This window comes from Cryptomeria japonica, chromosome 3 (genome assembly GCF_030272615.1).
Source record: "Cryptomeria japonica chromosome 3, Sugi_1.0, whole genome shotgun sequence".
Classification (NCBI taxonomy): Eukaryota; Viridiplantae; Streptophyta; class Pinopsida; order Cupressales; family Cupressaceae; genus Cryptomeria; species Cryptomeria japonica.
In genome coordinates, this window is record NC_081407.1 from 140,077,236 (window position 1) to 140,102,073 (window position 24,838).

Sequence of the window (24,838 nt, forward strand, 5' to 3'; positions counted from 1 at the left end):
CGCTATATTATTAGTGCAAGGAAATGATAATCAATATGATTTTGGTATAGAATCCCCTTGAGGAGTTATGACGAGGATACTAGCTCCTGCCCCATGTTGTGTGTATGAGCCGTCAAAGTATAGTTGCCAAGGCTTTGCGTGTGATATTGTCAAGATGGATTCATCTGGGAATTCTAAAGTTAGAGGAACATCATCTATCATGGGAGCATCTACTAATTGATCTACGATAGCTTGTCCTTTTATTGCTTTTTTGTCCACATACTCAATGTCGAATTCACTCAGGAGCATCTCCCATTTGGCTAGTCGACCAGTAAGCGTTGCCTTATCGAGAAGGTATTTCAATGGATCGATCCTTGCGACCAACTTAGTTTTATGAGTTAGCATGTAATGTCGTAATTTTTGCGAAACAAAGACCACATCGAGACATGCACGCTCAATTGGTGTGTAATTTAGCTCATATCCCACCAATGTGCGACTGATGTAGTAGACTGTCTTTTGTTTGCCCTTAGCCACCTGTTGTGCTAAGAGTGCCCCCAATGTTGTTGGAGTAGCTGATATGTATAATAATAAAGGTTGATATGGAACTAGTGGCATCAATACTGGCGGATTTAGAAGATAATCTTTGAGTGTCTGGAAAGCCTGTTGATACTTATCATCCCATTTGAATTTGATGTTTTTATGTAGCAAGTGCTGGAAAGGATTACATTTATCCACAAGTTGTGCTATGAATCTTCATATGGACTGGAGTCTCCCTTGCAAAGATCAAAGTTGACTGATGTTTCGTGGTGGTTGCATCTCTAGGACGGCCTTGACTTTTGCTAGATCGGCTTCGATTCCTCTTTTTAATACAATGAATCCTAGGAGCTTCTCGGAGGTTACTCCAAAGACACATTTCTTGGGGTTTAATCTTACTTTGTATTTTTCCAACCGATCAAAGACGACTGAAAGTATGTCCAAATGTGTATCTCTGTCTATTGATTTTCCCAAGAGGTTGTCAACATAATCTTCCATAGTAACGTGCATGAGATCATGAAAGATAGTAGTCATGGCTCTTTGATATGTAGCGCCTGCATTTTTTAGCCCAAAGGGCATGACATTCCAATAGAAATTTCCCCAAGGACAAGTGAATGTTGTTTTGTGCTGATCCTCGGATGCGATTTTTATTTGATTATAACCAGAGAATCCATCCATCAGAAATAACATTGCATGACCTGCTGTGAGATCTACAATCAGGTCAATGTTTGGTAATGGCAAGTCGTCCTTAGGAAAAGCTTTGTTGATGTCTCTGAAGTCTGTACATATTCTGATGCTACGATCTGGTTTACTGACAAGCACTAAGTTGGAGATCCATTCAGGATAATCAATCGGGCGTATGAATCCGACATCCAATAATTTTTCAAGCTCTGCCTTGACTAATAATGCCACTTGTGGATGCATCTTTCTTAAATTTTATTTCACTGGTTTTGCCCCCGATTTAACTGTCCAATGATGCAATACCAAATCCGGATCCAATCCAAGCATATCAGCGTATGACCATGCAAAATTGATTTGTCGCTCTGTGAAGAAATTTATGAATTTTGATCTTTTTGTCTCCGTCAGAGATTGAGCTAGGAATATGTTATGTGGAATTTCTTCTGTACCAATGTTTGTTTTGATGGTTTCCTCTACCAACATAGATGATTTTTCTTCATATGATGTTGGGAGAATGTCAAGCCTTCCATCCTCGGGTGCCTCAGAGAGGTTTTCGCCCTCAGATACATCCTTTCTTTTTACCTTTTTGGGGTTAGACAACGCCACAATGTGGTTTTCGCCATAAGACCCTTGATTTGTTTTTATTTTTATGTTTTTGTGAATGGAAGGCCCGACACCCTCACCAAAATATGCCGCGCTGTTGAGTTCTATAGTGTATCCTGCTTTATGGTCCCTAGGGGGAAGATCATCTCGTATGCCTAGATAATCAATAAAGGATTCATCATTTTGGAATGTGTCAAATTGTGCAGGTCCTTCATGGTCCCAATCAATAAGTTGGTGGTGAACAAGGGGAAGGCCTTTGATGTCTTCAAAGTTAGCAGGGCTAAGAGTGAAAATGCAGTTATACTCAGGTATGTCAAGGTAATCATTGAGGTCATCGTTGGCACTCTCCTCATCTATCTCGATCATGAACGAATTCAAATTATCATCACTAGTAGCACATTCTGGGACAGGTGTTCTCATTCTATGTGATTTCGACCTAGAACCTAGAGGCAAGGACTGTATGGGGTCCTCAGGGGTTGTTTCTTGACCAACTTTGAATTTTCTATAAAATTCTTCTTCTTCTATGGGTTCACCTGGTTCTCTGAATGTCTCAGTGAGTTCATAGTCACTGGAGGATTTGTCTGAATCCCATTACCATTCATTAGAGTTTGTGGAATAGCGATTCTCTTGTTGAATTCTGGCAGCTTTGATTTGTAATGCTTCTCCTGTCTTTTGAGTGTTTACCTTGGAGGTCATGAAACCAAGTCCTTTAGAGCATTCCTTTTTGAATGTCAATTCAGGTTGTAAAGGTTCAATGATGCCTTCCTTTCTTAAGCCAAGAGGACTTTTGCCATCATACCCAAATTTTTGTAGGATCTTGAATCCTTTGCCATATTTTTCACATGGTAGGCTGATGTGATCTTGTGTATCATTTTCAGGGTCTTTGTAAAGCATTTTGTATAAGTCTTCTTCTTCCAGTTCACCCCATCTTTGAAAGATAGTAGGGTCCCATTTGAGTATAATGATAGATACCTACTTATTAGGATGTGGTCTTCCATATTCTTTTGGTGAACTCATAACTTGTTGTAAGCACATGGTTTGATTCACGGTGTATTCACCCATGCCCTTGTCCTGAAATTTCCCTTTAAGTTCACCTTGTTTTGATGTCGAAGGTTTTAATGATTCAGGATCAATGTATGCAGAAGAAGGGACAACTTCCCTATTACTTGGAATGATTGTCTCAGTTTTTGGTCTCAAGTTATTGCAGTATATGGATGGATTAGGATCACCATTAACTGTTATTTCAACTTTGTTATGAGGAAACTTAATGCATTGGTGATATGTAGATGGGACTGCCCTCATTTCATGAATCCAAGGACGTCCTAGTAATATATTGTATGTGAGATCCAGGTCTAGGACTTGACAAACCACATCCTTTGTAACTAGCCCAACTTTGAGAGGTAAGGTGACTGTGCCTTTGGATGAACGCTCTTCATCATCATATGCCTTGATGGTAATTTTGTTTGTAGAATTCATAGCTTTATCAGAATATCCCAATTTTTTAATAGTGCTCAATGTACAAATGTTCGGACCTGCTCCTCCATCTATCAGGACTCGTTTTATTTGATGTTTGTGTATGAAGGCTTCAATGTGTAATGGTGCATTATGTGGCTGACTTACGGAGGCGTCATCAGCTTCTGTGAATGTAAGGGAGTGTGGAACAGAAAGGTATCCCACCATGGCTTGAAACTGGTCCACATTCAGATCAGTGGGGACAACAGTGTCTCTCAAGATTTTGTCAAGAATGGCTTTATGTGCGGGGGATATGCGTAAGAGCTCAAGGATGGAGATGAGCGCGGGTGTCTTCCCTAACTATTCTACAAGGTCATACTCAGGTTTGGTTGATGATGAAGAAATTTTTTTAGCTGGAGCACCTTGCAAAGTGAATTTACCTCGATGAGTTGTAACATTACATTCAAAGGTAGGTTCAAAAGAAGATCCAATTCCTTTCAGGATGATCTTGGGTCTCTCGGTAGAATTCTCAGGCGCTTTGTCCTTGATGATAATGGTAGAGACATCATTGTCCATCGAAATGTAATTGATAGTTGAATCATAGTTATAGGATGCTCTGGTATAGTTGGTTTGGTCATCTGTGGCTTTAGCTTTTCCCTTGTCATGTTTTGGGAATAGTTCCTTAAACATCTCATGTTCTTGGTTAGATGAGTGTCCCTCGATCTCAATGTCACCTCTATCAATGAGATCTTGTATGATGTTCTTCAACCGGTAACAATTTCCTATCTTATGACCCTTGTTTTTATGAAATTCACAATACTCATCATCATTCCACCAATTTGGTTTAACCTTTGGCTCATATGGAGGTAGATCTGGAATCGTTATTATTTTGTTTGCCACTAGCTTTCTGAAAACGGACTCAAGTGGTTCTCCCAATGGAGTGTACTTCCTTCGTGACTTGGAAGTTGTTTGAGTGTTCACTTGATTGTTTGTAGAGCTTGATCCAGAAAAAAATGATTTTGGGTCGTACTGTATTGGCATCCACAACACCATCATTGACTGTGTTCTTGTTTTTTATTCCAAAATCTTGGCTTTTTTTTTCCTTTAAAGTCCTCTTTGTTTTCTTTGAATATTTTGATAATGCCTTGCTCAATTAGGACTTTCTTTGTTGCTAAGCCTTTTTCAATGACGTCCTTGAAGGTGGACAAGCAAGCTTTCCTTAGGTCATAACCAATGTCTTTGTTAACATTCTGAGTGAACATCTCTACCATTTGTTTTTGTGGAATTTCACAAGAGCATCTGCTAGCTAGATTCCTCCATCTTTGTAAAATGATGAAAAAGATTCTCCATCCTTTTGCTTGGTGTTGCACAAAGTGGTGACTGATATGTCTGTCTCTATGTTGTATGATAAATGTTGAATAAATGCCTCTGCTAAGTCACCCCATGACTTAATTCCAGGTGGGAGTTGGGAGAACCATTCCATAGCTTGATCGCCTAAGCTTTGTGGGAATAATCTCATCAAATATGTCTCTTTTGCTGCTACCTCAATGCAGGCTATGAAAAACCGTCTTATATGTGCTTTAGGATCCCCTTTTCCTCTGTACTTATCGAACTTATGTGTCATGAAATGTGTAGGAAATGGAGGCATTAGAATACTCTTGTCAAATGGATAAGGACATATGTCTCTCATTGTGTAAGTTGGCTTCGGTGTATTTATGTCCTCCATTTTCTTTTATAAATCCTTGATTTGCTGTTCCAAATTGTTCTTAGGTGGAGACCGACTTCTTGGACCATATCCCATTCCTAAAGCACTGAGCGGGGGAGGAGCATGTTGCATATATGGATGATATTGATCATACACATGTTCATATGGAGGAGGTCTATAATGATGTTGCGTATATGGACCACTTGGTATAGAGTCATGATGAGGAGCAGAATATTTGCTTTGTCCTTGTATACCATACTCTATAGGAATGTCATGAGTTTGTTCTAGTGTGTTGCCCCCAAATTTGATGCGGGGTTTCCTTGTGTCCAAATTTTGAACATGCCTTTGAATATCCAATTGCTTTGGTGGTTGATCCTTAGCATTGGTATGTGATTGAGTATATTTTTCTGCATAAGACTTCCACAATGGTCTACGAAGGTGAGTATCATATGCTTGACCATGTGTGTATGGGACCTCAGGTTTTTGAAACAAAGATGATGGTGATTCAGGCACAAGATGTGGTCCTCTATTGCCTCCACTATTAGGCCTCCTTTGATCCATGTTGAGGTGAGGTTGTTGCAAAGGTCGATTTTCCATTATTTGAGACATGTCAAAATCATGAGGGATCTTGGCTCCACTTTGTGCCATCACTTGTAAGAAGTATTGTCTATCTCTCCTCATTATTTCCTCAACCAATCGATTGAAACGAGATCCATAATGGAGTCTTCCACTTCTGCTGAATATACAGAAATGTTGTCCATATTGTCATTGTGTGTACCATTGTTGTTTGTAGTGTCCATGTTCTCAACATTTGGAATGTTTCTATAAGCATCCATGTCAAGTAATGTAGTATGATTAGAGTTGAAAAAGATATCATTGTCATACTCATAGGAACTCATGTTTGCAGACTCTTGAGCCTCTTTAGCTTCTCTCCTAGATTTGTGGGAACGGGTTTCAACCATGAACTAGGTATTGACCAAGATTTGTGAGACTAGATGAAAATGGAAAGAGTATGGAAGACCAAGAGTTGGATGAAATGTAAATGAATTTGAAGTGTACTTGCAATGTCCAAAGTGTAAGACCAAGTATGTATGTAGTAGAGTAGGTGTGACTTCCAAAGAGATGATAGTTTCTCTTGATGAGGTAAGTTGACCTTGACTCTAAGTAAGACCAAATGAGACCCAAAGGTGATAGACCTTGATGAGGGACCACTTAGCAAAATGTTGTTGTATGTAGTGTGTTGACAAAGTATGATGAGGACAAGCAAGTGATCTTTTGACTCAAGTTTAGACAAATGTGAATGTAATGTAAGGTGTAAAGAAATGATGGACTTTGTGAGACCCAAAGACAGGTTGAATGCTAGATGAAAACCCAAAGAGATAACCTAGGAAGCTCAATAAGTCTGAAACTGACTATTCTTGTTTGCTGGACTGTAAAATTTTTCAATTCTAAACACAGACGTGCCTGTATACTTCACAGACGCGCTTAAATGACACATACACTATTCTGTCAGACATATACGCGCTTCTTGAGATATTGTAAGTGCAATGTTTCTCAAAAGACACAAACGCATTTCTGCCCTTCACAGACGCGGTTATATGACACAGACGTGGTTTTGTCAGACACAGATGCGTTTCCTAAAAATTTTGTGCAATTTTCCCAATGTGTGAAGTTGTTTGTTGTGACCAAATCTGAATGTTTGACTATTTTTCATGACAAGAGGACACAGTGTTGATGATGAATCAATGTTTGCAAGTGTTTAGACTCAAAATGACTCAAAGAATAGTGTTTTGTTTGATGTAAAATTGCTTTGCATACACTTGAAGACACAAAAGACACAATGTTTTAATATTTGGTCTTGAATGTTTGATTGTTCAAAATAAGACAAGCACAATTCTTATATTGGCCAAGACAATAGTTGTTGATTCCCACATGAGGCTACACTATTCAGAGCAGATACTTAGATGCTTGACCCCACTGGCTCCACCCTCGACACTCACTTCTCGGAGCAGCCAAGCATCAGTCCCCATGAAAACTCCTCATGGCGAACTTTGTATCTCTACTAAGAACCGTATGTGTGTGGGTCGCTCCAGAGGTCCGACCTCCTGCCCCAACAACTAGAAGGATTATGGCTTCTAAAACAAAAAGGTGCTAGTAAGGGCATCCACTCGTGTGGCCATACATGCAACACTTTCAGCTCTGTAAATATAGAAGGCTCCCAGCCGGTAGGGGTTACGCCCTACAATTGATCAAATAAATTTGATCAAACAGGTTTATGGGGAGACATAGTGTCGGTATGAACTAATCAACACACGTTATACATAGCTTTCACCATGAATACATTTGTTTATAGTGGTTCAGAAGAGGTGGGTTTTCCTCGCTACCACTTGGGTCGTTCTCTCCTCACTAGTAGTCCTAATGACCACACGGGGAGACAAGCCCTCTAAAGATGAAACAAAAAGAGCCTATTGCTCAAGACACAAAAGACATTAGTTCAATTTTAGTGCATGAATTGAAGTGTTTGCTAGTCTATGAAAATAAGGCACACAATAAAGATAAAAAATGCTTGCCAAAATTCTGCAACAAATATTTGTTAGTAGTTTTGCAATAATACCCCTCCTGCAAGCACACAAGTTAGGTAAATTTTAGATCCAAAAGACTTTGTGAAATAGGGGCCTTCAACAAAACGATTTCTTTTCTTCTTTTTCTTTCAAGACAAGCTGCACCAATTTCGTTAGCTAGATCTGAAGATGTTAGCTCAATATAAACCAGATTTGAATTCCGAATGAGGAAAAACCAGATCAAAGAAATCAAAATGCAACAACTGCACATAGACATGGTTCCTGAACATAGATGCCTTATAAATTCGCAGACGCAATTAGATCTGACACAGGCGCGGTTCCTGAACACAAACGTGGTTCTTGAACACAGATGCGCTGGAAGACTTCACAGACGCGACTAGGGAACACATACGCGTTTCCTGGAATCCACAAAAAAATAAAATATTGTCGAAGGTGCAAACGCGATTCCAGATGTCACAAACGTGACAGAAAATCAAAAACGCGATCCGAAAGTACGCAGACGCGAAAACATCAAAATGTTGTCGAAAATATCAGATCTGCCACTTCAAAAACACAAAATCTGCAACAAAAGATGTTAAATGCAAAAAGGGACAAGAGTCCCACCGGGCGTGCCAAAATTTCTATGGTGAAAATGGATAACAAAAATGTTGAAAGACTAAATGAATTCAACCATATAACCCTAGCCTAACAACAACAAAGATCCACCATAACATATGAAGATTACCTAAGACAATGCAAATCAAATGCAATCACAAAGATTATACCATCACATGTCCAATAGGGTTTGGATCTCCATTGATCTTGCTTGATATATTTGCTCTCAGATTTTATATGCACAAGAGCTCAACAAAGAACAAAAACGTGGTTGCAAGTAGGTTTGATCGCATATGAAAGTTCAAAAACGTAGAGTAGTTGGGTAGTCATCGGGGGCCTTGATAATGAAGGAAGCATCTCCTTATATAGAAGACACTATAAGAAATGGAGGGATAAGATTGAGAGGTGTAAAAGATAAATGGTCGGCTATGATTAGAGGGTAGGTAGAGGAAATAATAAAATAATGAGAGGGTAGGTAGTGTAGGAATTAAGAGATGAATGACATGTGTCATAGGTAGAAAAGGTTAATGAATTAATTAAATAAATAAAGATTTATTTAATTAATAGAGGAAGTGGGATCAATTAAATAAATAAGATATTTATTTAATTTGGGAAAAGGGTAATTTAAATAAATAAATGTATTTATTTAAATGAGAAATAAAGCTAGAAGAGGATAAATGAATTAATTAAATAAATAAAGATTTATTCAATTAATAGAAGAATTAAGCTAAATTAATTAGACTGGACAATTTTAGGTGTCTACAGTTAGTATTTGTAAAGAGTTGTGTGATAGTTGTGCTTAAGGAGATCATTTAGTTCCATGTGTAGGAGAAGGATAAATGCATTTAGATTCATGATGCGTTAAGTAATTTTTTTTAAATCGAGAACATTTGGTTGGTATGTTAAAATGAATCTAATAAAGTATTACATAAATGGGCTATGCATGTGTGTTAATGTTACTCTAGTTGTGTGAAAAGTAAATGTTTGGTTGAATGATAGAAGGTGATGATGTTCTAGATAAAAAGGTGTTATGTTAGAATGATGTCAAGTAGTGATGTTAGGATACCCTAGGAAATGATTATGTTTGCAAGAGTATAATTGAGATATGTTGATGTGTTTAAATGTTTTAATTTCGCTTGCGTAATATAGTTTCATGATTATGTACATTGTGGTATATGTTATCTTGTGAAAAGTTGATGTTGCATTAATGTATGATAGTGATAACTTAGAGTAATGAATGTTTAAAAAAAATAATATCTCCATTTGCTATTAGATTATAGGTTATTTTTCTGGAGTATTTTGGCAGGCATTACAAAAATCCCCTTAACTAGGGTTTGTGAAGCTATTTGACAAATAGCCAAAGCCTTCTATCACAAGCACAAAAAGAGTTGGAGAAAGGTAACAAACTTGACATGTGTTGCAAAAAAATCTAAATGGCTTGGATTTCTAACCATTGGTGGTAATGTATGTTGAGGAATCAACGAAAAATATTTACATACAATGAATGAGGACACCCTCTAAGAACTTGAAACATGATTATAATGAAAGGGCACTTTATGCGATGATAAACCTTGACAAAATCGATCTTGATAAAAATGGCAAATGGTTTAGAGTGTTGAGCCCATTCTATTCCTTCCTAAACAATAATTATATTGACTAATATAATTTTGGATTTGAAGCTTGTTTATTTGGGATGGATGAGTTGAGGAAGAAGGCGCCTAAGCTTTGGCAATAATATTGTATGAGGCATTCAACAAAGTGATAGATGACAAATTTAGATTTATTTAGGGTCTTTGGCTTTAGGTTTAAATTTGAGGGTCTTTGGCTTTAGATTTAAATTTGACACTTCCTTTATATATTAAATTTATAAGGATTTAGAATTAGAGGCCTCGAGATAGACCTTACGAGATCATCGCATACATTGTCCGAAAAAAAGGATTTATAGAATTCATGGGGATATGCATCCAAACTAGGAGCTTTGTCATTAGACATTACAAAAATGGCCTCTTACAAATATACTTTAGTGAGAAGTTGGTCACAAAGAATGTAATGTGAGATAGAGACATAACAAGGAACCAAATTTAGGCACTATTGCAAAGCAATAACCTAGATAAAGTGTATTCTTGAGCTACTAAAATAAGCTCACAATGCTAAACAAAGATGTGAAGAATATCAAGGATATCAAAAGCAGATATTGCCCCTCTATGATTGGCTTAATAGTTTGGGATGTTTGATAATCTTGCAAGGCCTAGAAGAATTCATTTGAGACTTTTGTGTCCAATCTTAAGCTAGTGGATGCACACTTTGATTTAAGCTCCATATATAGTGTGAGCATCAACTGTAGACACCTAAAAATGTCTCATTGATCATGTACTAATTATTCCTCTAATTGATTAAATAATTCTTTAATTCTTTAATTAAGTTAATTAATCTTATTCTTCCAATTTCATATTTCCTCATAATCTTACTAATTATTCTATTTTCAATTCTATCATTGTTTGATCATTTAAACCATTTTCTAATGATTAATTAAATATTTATTATTTAATTAATCGTGAATATTAATCCTTCAATTTAAATAATCTTTATTATTTAAATAAATTCATTTTCAATTTCTATCTCTAATCATTTAATCATTAAACCATCTTCTTAATATTAATTAAATATTTATTATTTAATTAATCATGATTTTAATCCTTAATTTAAATAATCTTTATTATTTAATTAAATTCAATTTATAAATAATTAAATAGTTTCTTTAAATTATTTAATTAGCTAATTAACTCTTCTAATCTCATTTAATTCCAAATCCCCAAATTCTAATTTCATCTAATTTCATTTCTTCCAATTTCATTAATTCTTCTAATTTCATTCAAATTCAAATTAATTATTCTAATTTCTTCTAATTTCAAATACGTGTGCATGATTTCAAAAATCAAATTGAAAATCAAAGTCAAGTTCTAAATATATTCAAATAATAAATTGAATTTAAAATAAATTCAATATTTGAATTAAATCTCATTCAAAGATTAAATTGAAAATCAAAGTCAAAGTGCAAGCACATGCTAAATTAATTAATTAAATTAATTAAATCAATTATCTTTTCAATCTCTATTTCTATCTTCTAGTTAGCTTTTCCTAAATAAAGCTTTCTTTGTCATCAATCAATTCTCCTCCAATCATTCGTTTTCATCTTTCAATCAACTTTTTTCTCAATCAGTTAACTCAATTAAGTATTCAATCAATTCTATTCCACCTCCAAATCAACAGTTCAACTATTAATCAACATTTGAGCTCACCTGAGTTCCACCTCTTAATCAATCTGTTCCACCTCTCAATCAATCCCCTCCAATAATCTATAAATTTAGCATTCAATTCTCCATTTTCAACAATCATGAACTTTGAATGTTTGTGTCAATTGCAGGTTGCCAACGTAATATCTGAAAGCCATCATACCACGAAGAAGAGAAGAACAATGGAAGCCATGATGCACAATAGGGAGTTTTATATTGTTTAATTTAATTCTATTATGCATCTATTTCATTGGTTTATGTTTGAATTGCTAGAATAAGGATTCGTGATTTCCTTATTATTTCTAGTTAAGCAATGATGATTTTAAGCATACGACATCAACTACTTTCTTTTAGTGTCAAAGTTGAGCCACTTTAAGTTGAATGAATAAATTAAAATGCGACACTTCCAAAGTAGCACAATGGCTTGGTAAATCTTTGAGGTGGTACCCTTATATGATTGGTGATAGAAATAGGCTAACGAATTCCCCTAAATGATTTTTTTTAGAAAGTATGGGAGATGACATCATTTCACACAACTATCCATCTAGTATCATACATGGCACATAGTTCTAGGCTCAAAACATGTTGAATGTGAGTAGACACAGTCTTGATTGAAAAATGACATGTTTAGAAAGAAATGAGTTTTTATTGCATCGGGTTTAACAAATTTGCCTCAATACAAAATAATATTAGAATGTGGTTCAAAAAAGAACATGTAATAAAGGCTTCATTACCAAGGAATAATTACTGGAAAAAAAGAGAAAAAATATTATGCTGACATCATAACATGATTGAGATGCTTGAGTACTCTATTATGCCTTGCTTTAAGATTAATCAAAGTGTACCCTGCCATATGATCTTTGTGGCAACCAAGATTGGTATCAAAAAGTCCCAATTTATTGCACGTGAAAAACCATGCCTCTCTTTTGCACACGACCCCACAATTATCATAGTCCCTTTCGATCATATTAAAATATGCATATAATCCAGGTGATTCCATACATTGAATTAGTAACCCACCTCCAAAGGGTATATCTCTCAACATCATTCAAAGTATAAACATTGATAACACCAAAGGAATGCTTATTAATGTTGAAAAGAGCCCATGCAACAATCAATTAATGGGGTGTCACATTCTTGGTCAACTAAGCGTTGATAGCGTGTAGGAGAGAGAAAGGTGACAACACCACATTGACTTGTTTCATGGTTACATCACAAAAAAAACTCGAAGGCTAAATGATACAACAAGTTATGGATATTGAAAAAACCAAAAAAATTAACCACAAGTAAACAAAGAATGTCTATATTTGAAAAATAAAATTGAGCATTTCAAATGGAGTGCTTTTGTAAAGGCTCATTAGATCTCAAACATTACAATCATCTCGTTGTTATCTAACTCATCTAAAATGTGATACTTATATTTCAAAAGAGCATCACTTGATTCACAAATTCTTATGTAGAAGTTAAGCTAGACATTTTTTGGCACACATTCTTCCTCTTCTACATGTCTAGGGTGGTCGTGGGGCCTTTATTGCCCAACTAGAGGAGGTGAAGCATCACTTGATTCAAAAATTCCCATGTAGAAGTTAAGCTAGACATTTTTTGGCACATATTCTCCCTTTTCTACATTTCTAGGGCGGTCGTGGGGCCTTTGTTGCCCAACTAGAGGAGGGGAAGCATGCTAGGTAATATTAGTTGGTGGTCGAGATGGTGATGACATCGCTAGTGGGTCTCTCATATGTTTCAATTCCAAGCTCTCTCTAGGAGGAGATTGAATTATTTTACAAGAGGATATTACATATATTTTATGGGCTCTAGAAGTTTTAAGTCACTTTTTGAGTCTTGGCCTCTTGAGCTTGAAGAAGGTCTATGGGGACGAGCATTGTTACTTGAATTCTTGGCCTTGCATTAACAACTGTATGCCTCCCTTCCTCTTTTTTGCAATAGGTTGTGTGCTAGTTATGGGTTGAGAGGAGTGTTTTGGATGAGGAGAAGCCAAAGGGTAGTCACAAATCTTATGTTTGAAGGACTAGTAACAATATCAGGTGTTTGACAAGTTCAAGTAAATAATGCATTAAGCATGTCTCATTGTATCTTTAAAAAGATTTATCTCAAAACAAACCCATTGTTAAGGACAAGTTGGATGAAATCATCCTAGTTCAAAAAATAATAGTGCACAAGGAAGCTTTTATTTAGCTCAAAAAGTTCTAGCATGGCAAGGGTAACCTAGGGAACTCAACCTAAACAAACACCTAAGAGTCTTTTAATTGGTGACAACAAAGTCCCAAGCCTAGAGTTTGAAAACCAACAAAGATGAACATACAAGCGAAGGGCCACAACAAATAACGACTTTATCATTATCAAATTAAGGAATACGGAGAATAACATCTGGAAGTGTTTCAAGGAATGTAACTCATGAAACAATTTCAGGAAACAAATATTTAGAGATAATTAAGCAAAAGTAATGCCATTAATAGTTACTGTCAATCCTTTAGCTTTGAGAACTATAATTACAAAAATATGAAAAAACAAGATCATTTAAAAAGAACAAGATCACCTACATACATTACACCTTAAAGAATGCCACAATAAATTTTTAAAAAAAGCTAAAAAATTATTACTTTAAAAATTAGTGTGACATAAATAACTCAAAAACTCAAATAGAGCTCCATTAAAAAAGCAAGACATAATAAGTAAACCAAGGTAGTTAATAAAAAGAGAAAAACAAACAAACGAAACTTCTAATGTTGTAATGTTTTGGAGACACCTAGAAGGAGCACCAGGATATGTGCGGATTTCTAGCCTACTGACTTATATTAAATCGCGAAATAAAAAATGATAAAATGGAAAACTTTAAGAAATTCAAATCTTGGACACGCCCACGCACTCACAAATTTCTCTAAACATCTGTCAGGGAATTTACCATGATAGATTCAAGGCATTTTATAGAGTGAATGGACTGGCGTCGCCTGCTCTGTAGATTTCTCAAGAAAAACAACAGCAATAGGAAACTTCATTTGAAAAATTCAATGGCTGAGCGATATTTTTCGAACACGATGCCCGATTTTGTTCAAGAAGATGAAGAAGAATCGGTAGCAGCTAAAGATGGAGATGACCAAGTGTTGAATTTATTGCGCTTGCCTTACGATTTGGCCGCCAAAAAGTTTCTTCAAGCCGCTTCAACTCTCAAAGACGAGGTATGTTAAAAAATATTTTTTTCGAAACCCAAAAATACCTGGAGATAATTGTCCTTTCAATCAGGGTAGCTTCTCCAAAGGGTCTGGAACTCGAGCATTCCCTGTGCTTCCCCTGTGTAAAAAATTATAATTGAGGAAGTAAGGGAACTTCTGATCAAAATTAATATTAGGAGCATTAAACTTCAGACAATTGCTACTCAGACTCAACTTGTATTTCCCTTTGTTTAGTCTTTATGTAGTTTCTCATTTCTCCTGCAATGCTGTTTATTCTTATGATCCGGTAGACTACTTTTGCCTCCTGAATGTTGTTAAATTTCTGTGTCTGTATTTCTAAGATAGAGGAGACTAACTGATATTTTGACAGGGGGCTTGCCTAGTGAGTTTTGTATCTTTGCGTTCACCATCCACATTTCTTTGCCAGGATCCCTGGATATGTATGTGGGCTGTTAAGCTTCGGCAAGGTTACCCCAGGAATTGGCCTTTAACTGTACATTTTCTTTTCTTATTTGCTAAGATAGTCTAGACGAACAGAGCCTTTCAGCATGAAAAGCTTGTTCCAAGGGTTTTGAACTTTTACCTTTATTCTTTTTTTTTTAATGGAGGATTTTTCATCCATAAAGTCGTTTTGGCTTTCCGATATAGGAGCACGAGCCTTGGGCTGAAATCTCTTTGTCTAAGAGCCAAGAACTGAGGGGTATTTATTCATTCAAATTCTGCCGGGCACCATCCCGACCTTAGCCCTTGTGATGTCGGAGCCTTGCACTCAGCAAGACTTGATCCCTGGTGGGCTCATTAAGAACCATTCAACTTTACCAGCAGACCATGGGCATTTTTATAAGGCACCTTAAGATGAAAGATGTGCTTTATAATAAATGCTCTGCCTATACCACTTGATGAAACTTGTTGGACTCCTAGTTTCATAAAATAAACTTAGTTTCTTCTAAGATCTCATATTAATATGCCAAAAGTAGATGGAATTTAACCCTCGGCCTCCCATATAATGGAGTTAATCTGCCTTTACAACTTGACAAAGGGTGTTGAATTCCTATTTCTATACAATTGATTCGGTGTCTTCTAAGATTTTATTTAGGCCCCACCCCCGGTTTAGGGGCTGGAAACGTTAATATGCTAAGCCTCTGCCTTTGCTATAGTAGTTGCTTTGTCTATGCCACTTGATGGATTTTGTTACTTTTATACAATATACCTAGTTTCTTCTAAGATTATCTAAATGCCAATAGTAGATGGGTTTTGAGCCTTAGCCTTCATTAGTTCTAATTGCTCTTTCTATGCCACTTAATGAATCTCGTTGGACTTCTACTTGATGGTATGATGAAAGGATAAGTATCCGGTAGATTACTGAGACAGGGGGGGGGGGGGGTGAATCAGTATATTGAAAAACTGATGCAAACTTCCCAAACTCAAACTCAATCACACAAAGTAAACTTATCAATAAAATATCACTGTCAAGATCAATACTCATAAGAATACCGGTTGATTGTTATAGCAACTTAACAGTAAACAACTTTAATCTTGTAAACATCCAAATGCTTAATCATATATCAACACACTCCATCTCTCAATGCTTCCAGTTATCATGCCTTATCAGAATAGTTAAGTAGTTAATCAAATCAACAAATAAGATCATAACCACAAAAACATTCACCACATGACACAAATGTTTATACGTGGAAAACCCAAATAGGTAAAAACCACGGTGAGATGAGACTCACAAGATAGCTATATGAACTCTTTTGAAGTTCGCCCTGTTAGGAGCCAAGCCTGTTAAAGCTTTTACAATAAGTCCTGTTAAGAACTGTCCTGTTAGGAATCACCTGGTTAAGGGATTTACAAATGCCTTGATAAAAAGCAAATACCCTGTTAGGATTAACCTCGGTAGAGGATTTGAGAATCCAAGCTAATGGACCACCTTATTAGAGGATTTAAGAAGTAACCAAGCTTGTTAGAGCTTACCCGGTTAGGGGATTTCAATTCTGCTGTAATTGTTAGAAGACAACAGGTTTTTCTTGATCTGTCTGAATAGCACTACATTTGCTTGATCAGATCCTTTTAAGCTTCAATTTGCCTTTACACAAATTGCAGATCCATTCTCCGGTTAGGCAACCACACACTCAACTGATTTCTGCCAACACCTTTTACAAAACAACTTCATCGTCCTTAAATACAAATCAATTAGGTCGGTGACACAACAAAAACCTAATTCTCTCATAGAGATTACAAACAAATCGGTTCAAGTGTGACCGTTGGATTTACATAGCAATCTATACACATTCTTCAAGAAAATTCCAACCGCTCCATGATCACCGCTTCATCGGACTTGTAACTCATCATGCGCTTTGCATTAGATGCAATCCACTTTGCTCATTCCCTAGACAATCAAACAAATGCGCCAAAACAATCTGAACTTATCTTCATACAATGACCACATGTGTCACTATCATTACCGCTCAACATCAGATAATAAACCAACATAACCATTTCAACAAACTTAATCGGTTAGGGTTTAACAAAAACAACTGGTAGGGTTTATCGGTTACATTGCATAGAAAGGGTTTAACCTTATACACCGGTTACCGGTTCAACTCACATACTTATATACCGGTTTACAACATCTTCCATAAAGCTCTTCCTACCAGTTACAAGACAATATCATAAATACCATTATTGGTTCAATTGACATCAATGACAACATCACATATCATTAATGCAATCTTCATGCAAATGCCAACACTGCTTTCATGCAATTAACTTGATTTTCTTTAAAGATTTTATCTTAGTCTCTAGGAGATGGGGATTGGTACTAGAAATAGAATGTGAAATAGGGATAGGTACTTGTATGCCATTTTCAAATGGTGGAGACAGTTTTTTATTTTAAACTATCTAAATTTAGAAAATAATAATGATACAATGGATATGCAACATTAAAGAATCAACTTCTCTTAACAGTCTGACGAAAGCTTTGTAGCTTCCTGCTCAAACTTTTTCAAATTTCAACCTTCTGATCTTTGCACATGGAGCCTATGGAGGGTGGGGGCCATGGTCTCCCACTTGCGGATCCTCCTCTAGATGTTGTTGGTGTGTCCATTTTGAAGGATTCCCTTATGGACGCCACTGAAGTGCCTTGATGGTCCCACTTTGGCTGCTTCTGCTTCTTTGCCTAAAAGCTCTACCATCCCCAATTTGGATGGTAATAATAGTATTGATAACTCCAAAAAGCTGGAGACGACAAATCCAAAAAAATTGAATCCAAAGGAGAACGCACATCTCAATGGGTGGAAGAATGCGCTTGTTAGCGAGGCAAAAAATCAAGTGGACATCAATATAGTACCAAAGTGCTTGTAGAATGAGGATGGTCTTGCTATTGTGCTATCGGATTTGGTGGTGGACCGAGCTGTCTCTTCAATGAAAGGCACTTTGGTTGGGAATTTTTTTTCTTTTAGACCAACTATTGACATGGTAAGGAAATGGGTGTCTTTAAAATGGAAGCTGAAGGGAAGCATTTCAATTAGTGCTATGCCTAGTGCTCTCTTATTTAAATTTATAGGGGAGGAGGACTTAGTGGCAATGGTTACTGGGCCAACGGAAAACACCATCTCTCTCTTTGTAGATGGAACCTTGTTTTGATCTTGCAATGGATTTGAACAAGGCTGCTCCTGTGTAGGTCCATTTGCTAGGGCTCCCTCTTGAGTTCTGGGATGAATATATTTTCCGGTGGATTGGCAACACTTTTGGACATTTTGTGTCAACAGATTAGGTGACCAGACTAAGATCTAGGTTAGTGTTTGCTCGTTTTTGTGTCTTGGTTACCGTATAAAAGAATCTCCCCAATTTTATTACTTTGCAATTTAAGTTGGGAAGCTGGACCCAGGCAATTGTTTATGAGAATGCCACAGTTTATTGTCAAAAATGTTATAAGCCTGGACATCTAATCTCTGACTGTAAGGCCCCCCTGAAAACCCTCTCAAATAGAAGGAAATATGTACATTTGTTGAGCTTGAAGCGGTTGATGAGACTCTAGATGGGGTTGACGCGGAGGATGATAGTGAGGAGTACCCTTTTATTGAAGGGCTCCTCAAGATGATGGAAACTCCCAACAAGTCTTCTCAGGTGGATTTATAATGTTCTTCTCCACAAAATGGTTCCCAGTTGGAGGTTGAGATCCCGTTGCCTCCTAATGTCACTTTGATGGGTGCATTGAATTGTGCGGTGGTCTCAGGACCCCTTGAGGAGGGGGAGATTACCTCCTTGTCTACCCTGCCCACCTATGTTGTTGCGATTGACGTCCCAACTTCGATTACTTCGGGTACATGTAAATCGGGTGAGAACATGACCTCTGGTTCTCCCCCACCCTCAAATGTGGTGCGAACCTTCTCCTCACCTGGTGCTTCCTCTAGTGGATGTGCCCAAGCTAGTGATGAAGGTTGGGTGACTCAGAAAGGGAAAACAAGGAATAAGAAGATAGATGTGGGGCTGGAAGTGAAGACGGGATGACCTTCTCAGAGAGCCTCTAGACATAAAGAAGTAGCAAGGGAAATTGACAGTGGAAGGCAGAGGGCCCTTGATTCTTCAACTAGAATAAAAAAATGAAATTCCTATCATGGAATATGAGGGGCTTAAACAACTCCCAAAAACAGTTGGCCCTCAGGGATTGCATTCTTGAAAAAAGGATTGATATTTTGCTACTTCAAGAAGTTAAGATAATAGACAGCTCTTTTAGTAATATTGCTGGAAATATTTGGTCGGGTTCCTCTTTCCTTATTAGTAATGTGAATGGTGCCTCGGGGTGTGTGGTCACCATGTGGGATCCCATGAAACTGGTTGGCTCTTTTATTTCTTCTTCTGCTAGTTCCTTGTCTATAAAGTTTACTTCTCAAGCTAACTCCTGACATCTTGTTAATGTTTATGCGCCCAATAACCGGATTGGTCGTTTGGTTCTTTGGGACGAGATCTCCAATTTGATGAGTTGGGATCAGGATTCCCATTGGATGGTGGCGGGTGACTTCAATTTTCTCCTGTTTCCTTTTGAGAAATGTGGAGGCTTGATGGATTATTCAGATAGTATGGCTGACCTGGTAGACTTCATCAGTAAAAATGGTTTGTTGGATGTTGATTTGAGGGGGCAGCTGTTCACCTAGTCCAATCATAGGAAGGGGAGTTACCTTATCTAGGTTAGGTTGGATAGATTTTTGGTCTCGGCTAACTGGGATTTTGGATACAATGCCTCTCTTCATGCTCTCTCCCAGATAGTTTTAGATCACAACCCTATTCTTTTGGAATGGTTTGACAGACCTGTCAGTGGAAGAATTCCTTTCTGTTATGAAATTATGTGGACAACGCATTCAAAACTCAGAGATTGTATTAGTGAATGGCGGAGCACCCCATTTCAGGGAACTCCAATGTATAGAATTGCTTAGAAGCTTGACTTGATAAGGAAAAATGTGAAGGGATGGAATGAGTTCACGTTTGGTAATATTTTCACTAAGAAAAAGAGATTAATGCAAGACTGACCACTATTTAGGAGAGAATGGAACATGGGAACTTCTCAGAATCTATCCATAGGAATGAGGATGAACTAAGGGAAGGAAAATCTGAAGCAAGAGGAAATCTACTAGAAATAAAAGTCCAGAATCCAGTGGCTGAGAGATGGTGATAGAAATTTGGCTTTCTTTCATAAATCAACAAGTAAACATGAAGGAGGAATATGATCCTAAGCCTTAGGGATGAGTTAGATCAAGAAATTAAGGATGATACCTAGTTGGGTATCATGGCATCTAATTACTTTTTTAATACTTTTAGAGATGTGAGTAGGGTCAAGAACTTGCTTTTGGAGGACCAACTTCTCAACTGTCTTCCCACAACTTTGGATGAGGCTGACAATGCGTTGCTAATGGCCCTAGTCACTGATGAGGAGGTTAGAAGTGCTGCTTTCTCTATGGGGGCTTATAAAGCCCCAACACCTGATGGTTTCCCCCCGTCTTTTTTCCAGGAGTTTTGGGACATTGTGGGGTTTGATGTGACCATGGCTGCTAAGGATTTCTTCAAAATTGGTAAATTGCTGAAAAGACTGAACATCATTTTTATTGCTCTAGTCCCTAAAATTCAATAATCCCTAAGGCTTACAAACTTTAGACCTATTTGTTTATAAGATTTTTTTCCAAAAGTTTAGTGAATAGAATTAAGCCTTTTCTAGATGGTTTCATCAATTGCAACCAAAAGGGATTTGTTCTAGGGAGACAGATTCTTGATATTGTGGTTACCACACATGAAGTTATTCATTCTATGGGTAGGAGTCGCCAATCGGGGATGGTTCTTAAGCTTGGCATCTCTAAGGCTTATGACAGAGTTAACTAGGATTTTCTTTTTAAAGTCCTAATGAAACTTGGCTTTGGGAACAAGTTAATTGGTTTAATCAGGGAGTGTGTTACTACTGTGAGGTATGCAGTGTTGGTTAATGGAGTTCTTAGGGGATCTTTTGGAGCAACTAGAGGTATTCGGCAAGGGGATCCCTTATCTCCTAGATTCTGGTCGAAATTTTCTAAATCTTATTAGCAAAGGAAAACTTCAAGGGGTTAAGCCTAGTTTCTCTCTACTGCTAGCTGTTCTGCAGCAATTTGTTGATGATACCATCTTGTTTGGTGCGGCTTTTGTTGTGGAAGCAAGGGAGCGAAAAAACTTTCTTAACCAGTATGCAGAAGCCTCAAGGTAGCATATTAACTACAATGAAAGTAGTATTTATTTTTTCAACACTTCGGTGAAATCGTAGGATAAAATTAGGGCTATTCTAGGTTGCCAGAGTGCGGTTCTTTCGGGGATCTACTTGGGGTTGCCCCCCTCATGGTTAAAGAGGTCTCAAATACCTTCTGGAACACAATCCTAGAAAGAATCCAAAGGAAGCTGGCTGGTTGGAAGGGCAAGCTTCTAAGCAGTGCGAGAAAACTTCAACTCCTTGCTGCCTCCTTACAAGGCATCCCTGTCTATTTCCTCTCCTTGTTTGAGATTTCGGGTTCCATGGCAGAAAAACTTGAAAGTATTTAGAAGACTCTCTTATTGATAGGCATGGAGGAAAAGAAAAGAATGGCCCTGGTTAGTTGGGACAAGGTCTGTTGTCTTAAATCTATGGGAGGCTTGGGGATCGGGAAAATTCCTTTGCTTAACAGAGCGCTCATGGCAAAAATTGGTTGGAAGCTGGCCCTTCATAAAGCAGATTGGTGCAGAATGATGTTTGCTAAGTATCTTAGCCAAGAGAAGTTTTATAGAGTTCTTCCAACTCAAGGGCTCCCTAGTGGCTTTAAGATTTGGAATAATGTTCTCAAATGTAGAAACATAATCCAATCAGGCTTGTTGTGGCTGATTGGGAATGGGGACAATATTCATTCTAGGGAGAATACTTGGTTGGGGGAAACCATTAGTTCTGCACCATTCCTTCAGGAGCATTTGCGATGATGCTAAGGAATTATTTGGACATCGAGTCTTGGACTATATCTCCCCTTCTAAATCTTGGAGGGACATCTCACTATGTTGCCATTTTCAACCTCTCTTGTTGCATGTGGCTCAAGAGCTATAGAATTTGTTGAAACAAACCAGAATCCCCCTTTTCCAAAGAGAAGATAAATTCATATGGAGGTGGAACCCTGGGGGTGAGTTTACTGTTAAGTCTGTTTATCTCTCTTTCCTAAAGGAAAACAATTCCTTGGGGTGTTGGGGGAAATTCTAAAACCAGGAGCTAATTCCTAAGATTAACTTCTTTTGATGGACTGCCCTACACAACAAGATCCTTACCCAAGATAATTTATCTAGAAGAGGATTTCAATTCCTGAACTGCCGTGTCTTATGCAAACGTGATGAGGAAAGCCCTTCCCACCTTTTAGTCCATTGCACCTTCACTAAAACTCTTTGGGACTTGGTGCTGCAAAGCTAGATTTTCCTTAGGTTATGAATAGGAACCTCCAACAATTTCTAATAGACTGGCGTGGGCCCTCTCACAACCCCCTAATTAAACAGCTATGGAGATTGATCCCGCCCCATCTTGGCTGGAGCATTTGGAAAGAGAGAAACAATAGGATTTTCCGTGATCTTGAAAATCCTTTTAAGGTGGTTTTTCAAAACTTTTTCTAAGCTCCTTTTGGAAAACCTCTTTGCCATCTCTTGCCCTTGTCCATCCTTTCCTCCCTCATTATTTGATGACAAAATTGCTAAGAGCTGGGGCCTACCTTCCTCTTATGCCAAATTTGATAATTTGAAAAGGATGTTGAGAAGGAATACTAGATGGTGCCCACCTAAGTTGGGGTGGTATAAGTTGAATTGTGATGGTGTTGCGAGACAGTCCATGGGGGAGGTGGTTGTGTGAGGAGTTCTAAGAATGCATACGAGGGAATTGGTGGAGCTTACTCTGGGAACTTGAAGGGTTTTACTTTTAACCAAGCTGAAGGGATGGCCTTACTTTGGGGACTTAGAGTTGCTCTCTCAATTGGATTGAAGACCTTAGTCATCAAAGGTGATTCCAAACTCATCATTCATGTGGTTAAGGGATTAAGTAAGACTAACTATTCCATTGAAGGGATAATTAGAGACATTCACAAGTTTTTGCTGGGGTTAGAGCACTTTGAAATTGGTCATGTCTATAGGGAGGGCAATATGGTTGCAGATGCCTTGGTGGTGCTAGGCTTCCAAATTGAAGGATGGAGATGTTGAAGGAGGAAGGATGCCCTCCCCAATAATGTTCAGATACTACTGCATGGAGAGTCTCTGGTAGTGGAGTCTAATGGGTAACTTCCATCTCTTGGGGAATTGGCTTCTGCAACACCTATCAATTTGGGATAGGGGTTGCAAGTTTGAATTTAGGTGGAGGGAAAATTTGAATATGAAAAGGAGTGCGCTTTGGATGATGTTGAATCAACTGAGGTGGACTTCTAGGCAGAGGTGGTACAATCATGCTGGAATTGGCAACCCTTTTACACTAATGTGGAGTGGGGCCCACCTTTTGTGTCCTTTATTTTGCTATGATATGATGTTCTGGCATCATTGTAGCGAGCCGTGTGGGAATTGGAGTAATGATGACAAGTTAATCCCTAGGGAAAGAAAGCCTACGGACTTCAATTCCGCTATCACTTCTTGTTGCATGTTGTGCTGCTGGCACATGTGAGGGTTACGGGAAGATACAAGTGCATTTATGATTTCGACAGCCTACACAAGACTTGGCTCCACATATACTATGATATTTTTGGAAAGACATTCACAAATTTCTCTTGCGTGTCTCTTGTTTTTTTGTGAAACTTTCATACTACTCACAGAATGGGGGGAGACCATGTGCGTACTGAGCTCGATAAGTTGGATGAGTTCAAGAATGTAGAATTGTATAGCACATTTGTAGGGAAGGAGGGGTTGATGGGTACCTTGAACTGATGCAAGGGTTTGATGAAGAATTGTCGATGCAATTTGCTACCTCCTGGGATAATAGGAGAGTCATTGTTGGAGGAATTTTTGTGAGATTTTGCCAAAATCTAGAGGCAATGGAAAGCACAAATAAGAGAGAACAAAATAGATGATAGGAATAAACTGTATTCTATCAAGATGCAAAATGTGATCAATTGGATCATCAATCGTTCAATGATTGTTCGTACAAACAATGTAGATGAGCCTGCTTATATAGGCAAGGCAATATGGATATGTGAGCACACAAACATGACATGTGGCTCAATAAGAAACAAGGGTAGGTAGGAAATAGGTGTGGGTAGGTAGGAGAAATAATATATTATTCCACATGAGGTGGAATACCCATCGAAGGTGGAATTATCACTCCACAATAAGTGGACATGATAGAGTAGTAACAAGATCACACCATGAAAGGTGGAAATTCTCCTACACACACTATCCCAATGTGGCACAAACACCCAAGTGTCTCATACCCAAACTACTATGAAATGCATTTCCTAAGTAAACTTAAGTATAGTGTAATAATATCCAAGATGAATAATTATTTACACCAACAATTTTGTTTTAAGTCAATGAGGAAGCAATTGCGCAAGTGACTGACCTCTCCATGTAAGGCAAGAAGTGGAAGATAATTAGTCATTTGGCAAATAGTGAATGTTTTAACCAGTTCTTTCGTGGGAATGAAGCCTTTGTGAAGCTACAAGGTGGATATGCAAGAGAGGAGCTTCTTGGCCACTAGAAAACGATATGTTTGATGATTATGAAATATTT

The 24,838-nt window shown here is 37.7% G+C and overlaps 1 protein-coding gene across 1 annotated transcript in view; it reads left to right on the top strand.

Annotated features, from left to right (window-relative positions):
- Positions 1-14,207: 14,207 nt before the first annotated feature.
- The window catches only part of LOC131027340 (lanC-like protein GCR2), a 101,403-nt gene continuing 90,772 nt past the window's right edge, over positions 14,208-24,838 (top strand). Inside the window, exon 1 of the mRNA XM_057957368.2 lies at positions 14,208-14,617. Within this exon, the coding sequence (XP_057813351.1) occupies positions 14,375-14,617 (243 nt within the window). The 5' untranslated portion in view covers positions 14,208-14,374. The remainder of the gene's footprint in view (positions 14,618-24,838) is intronic.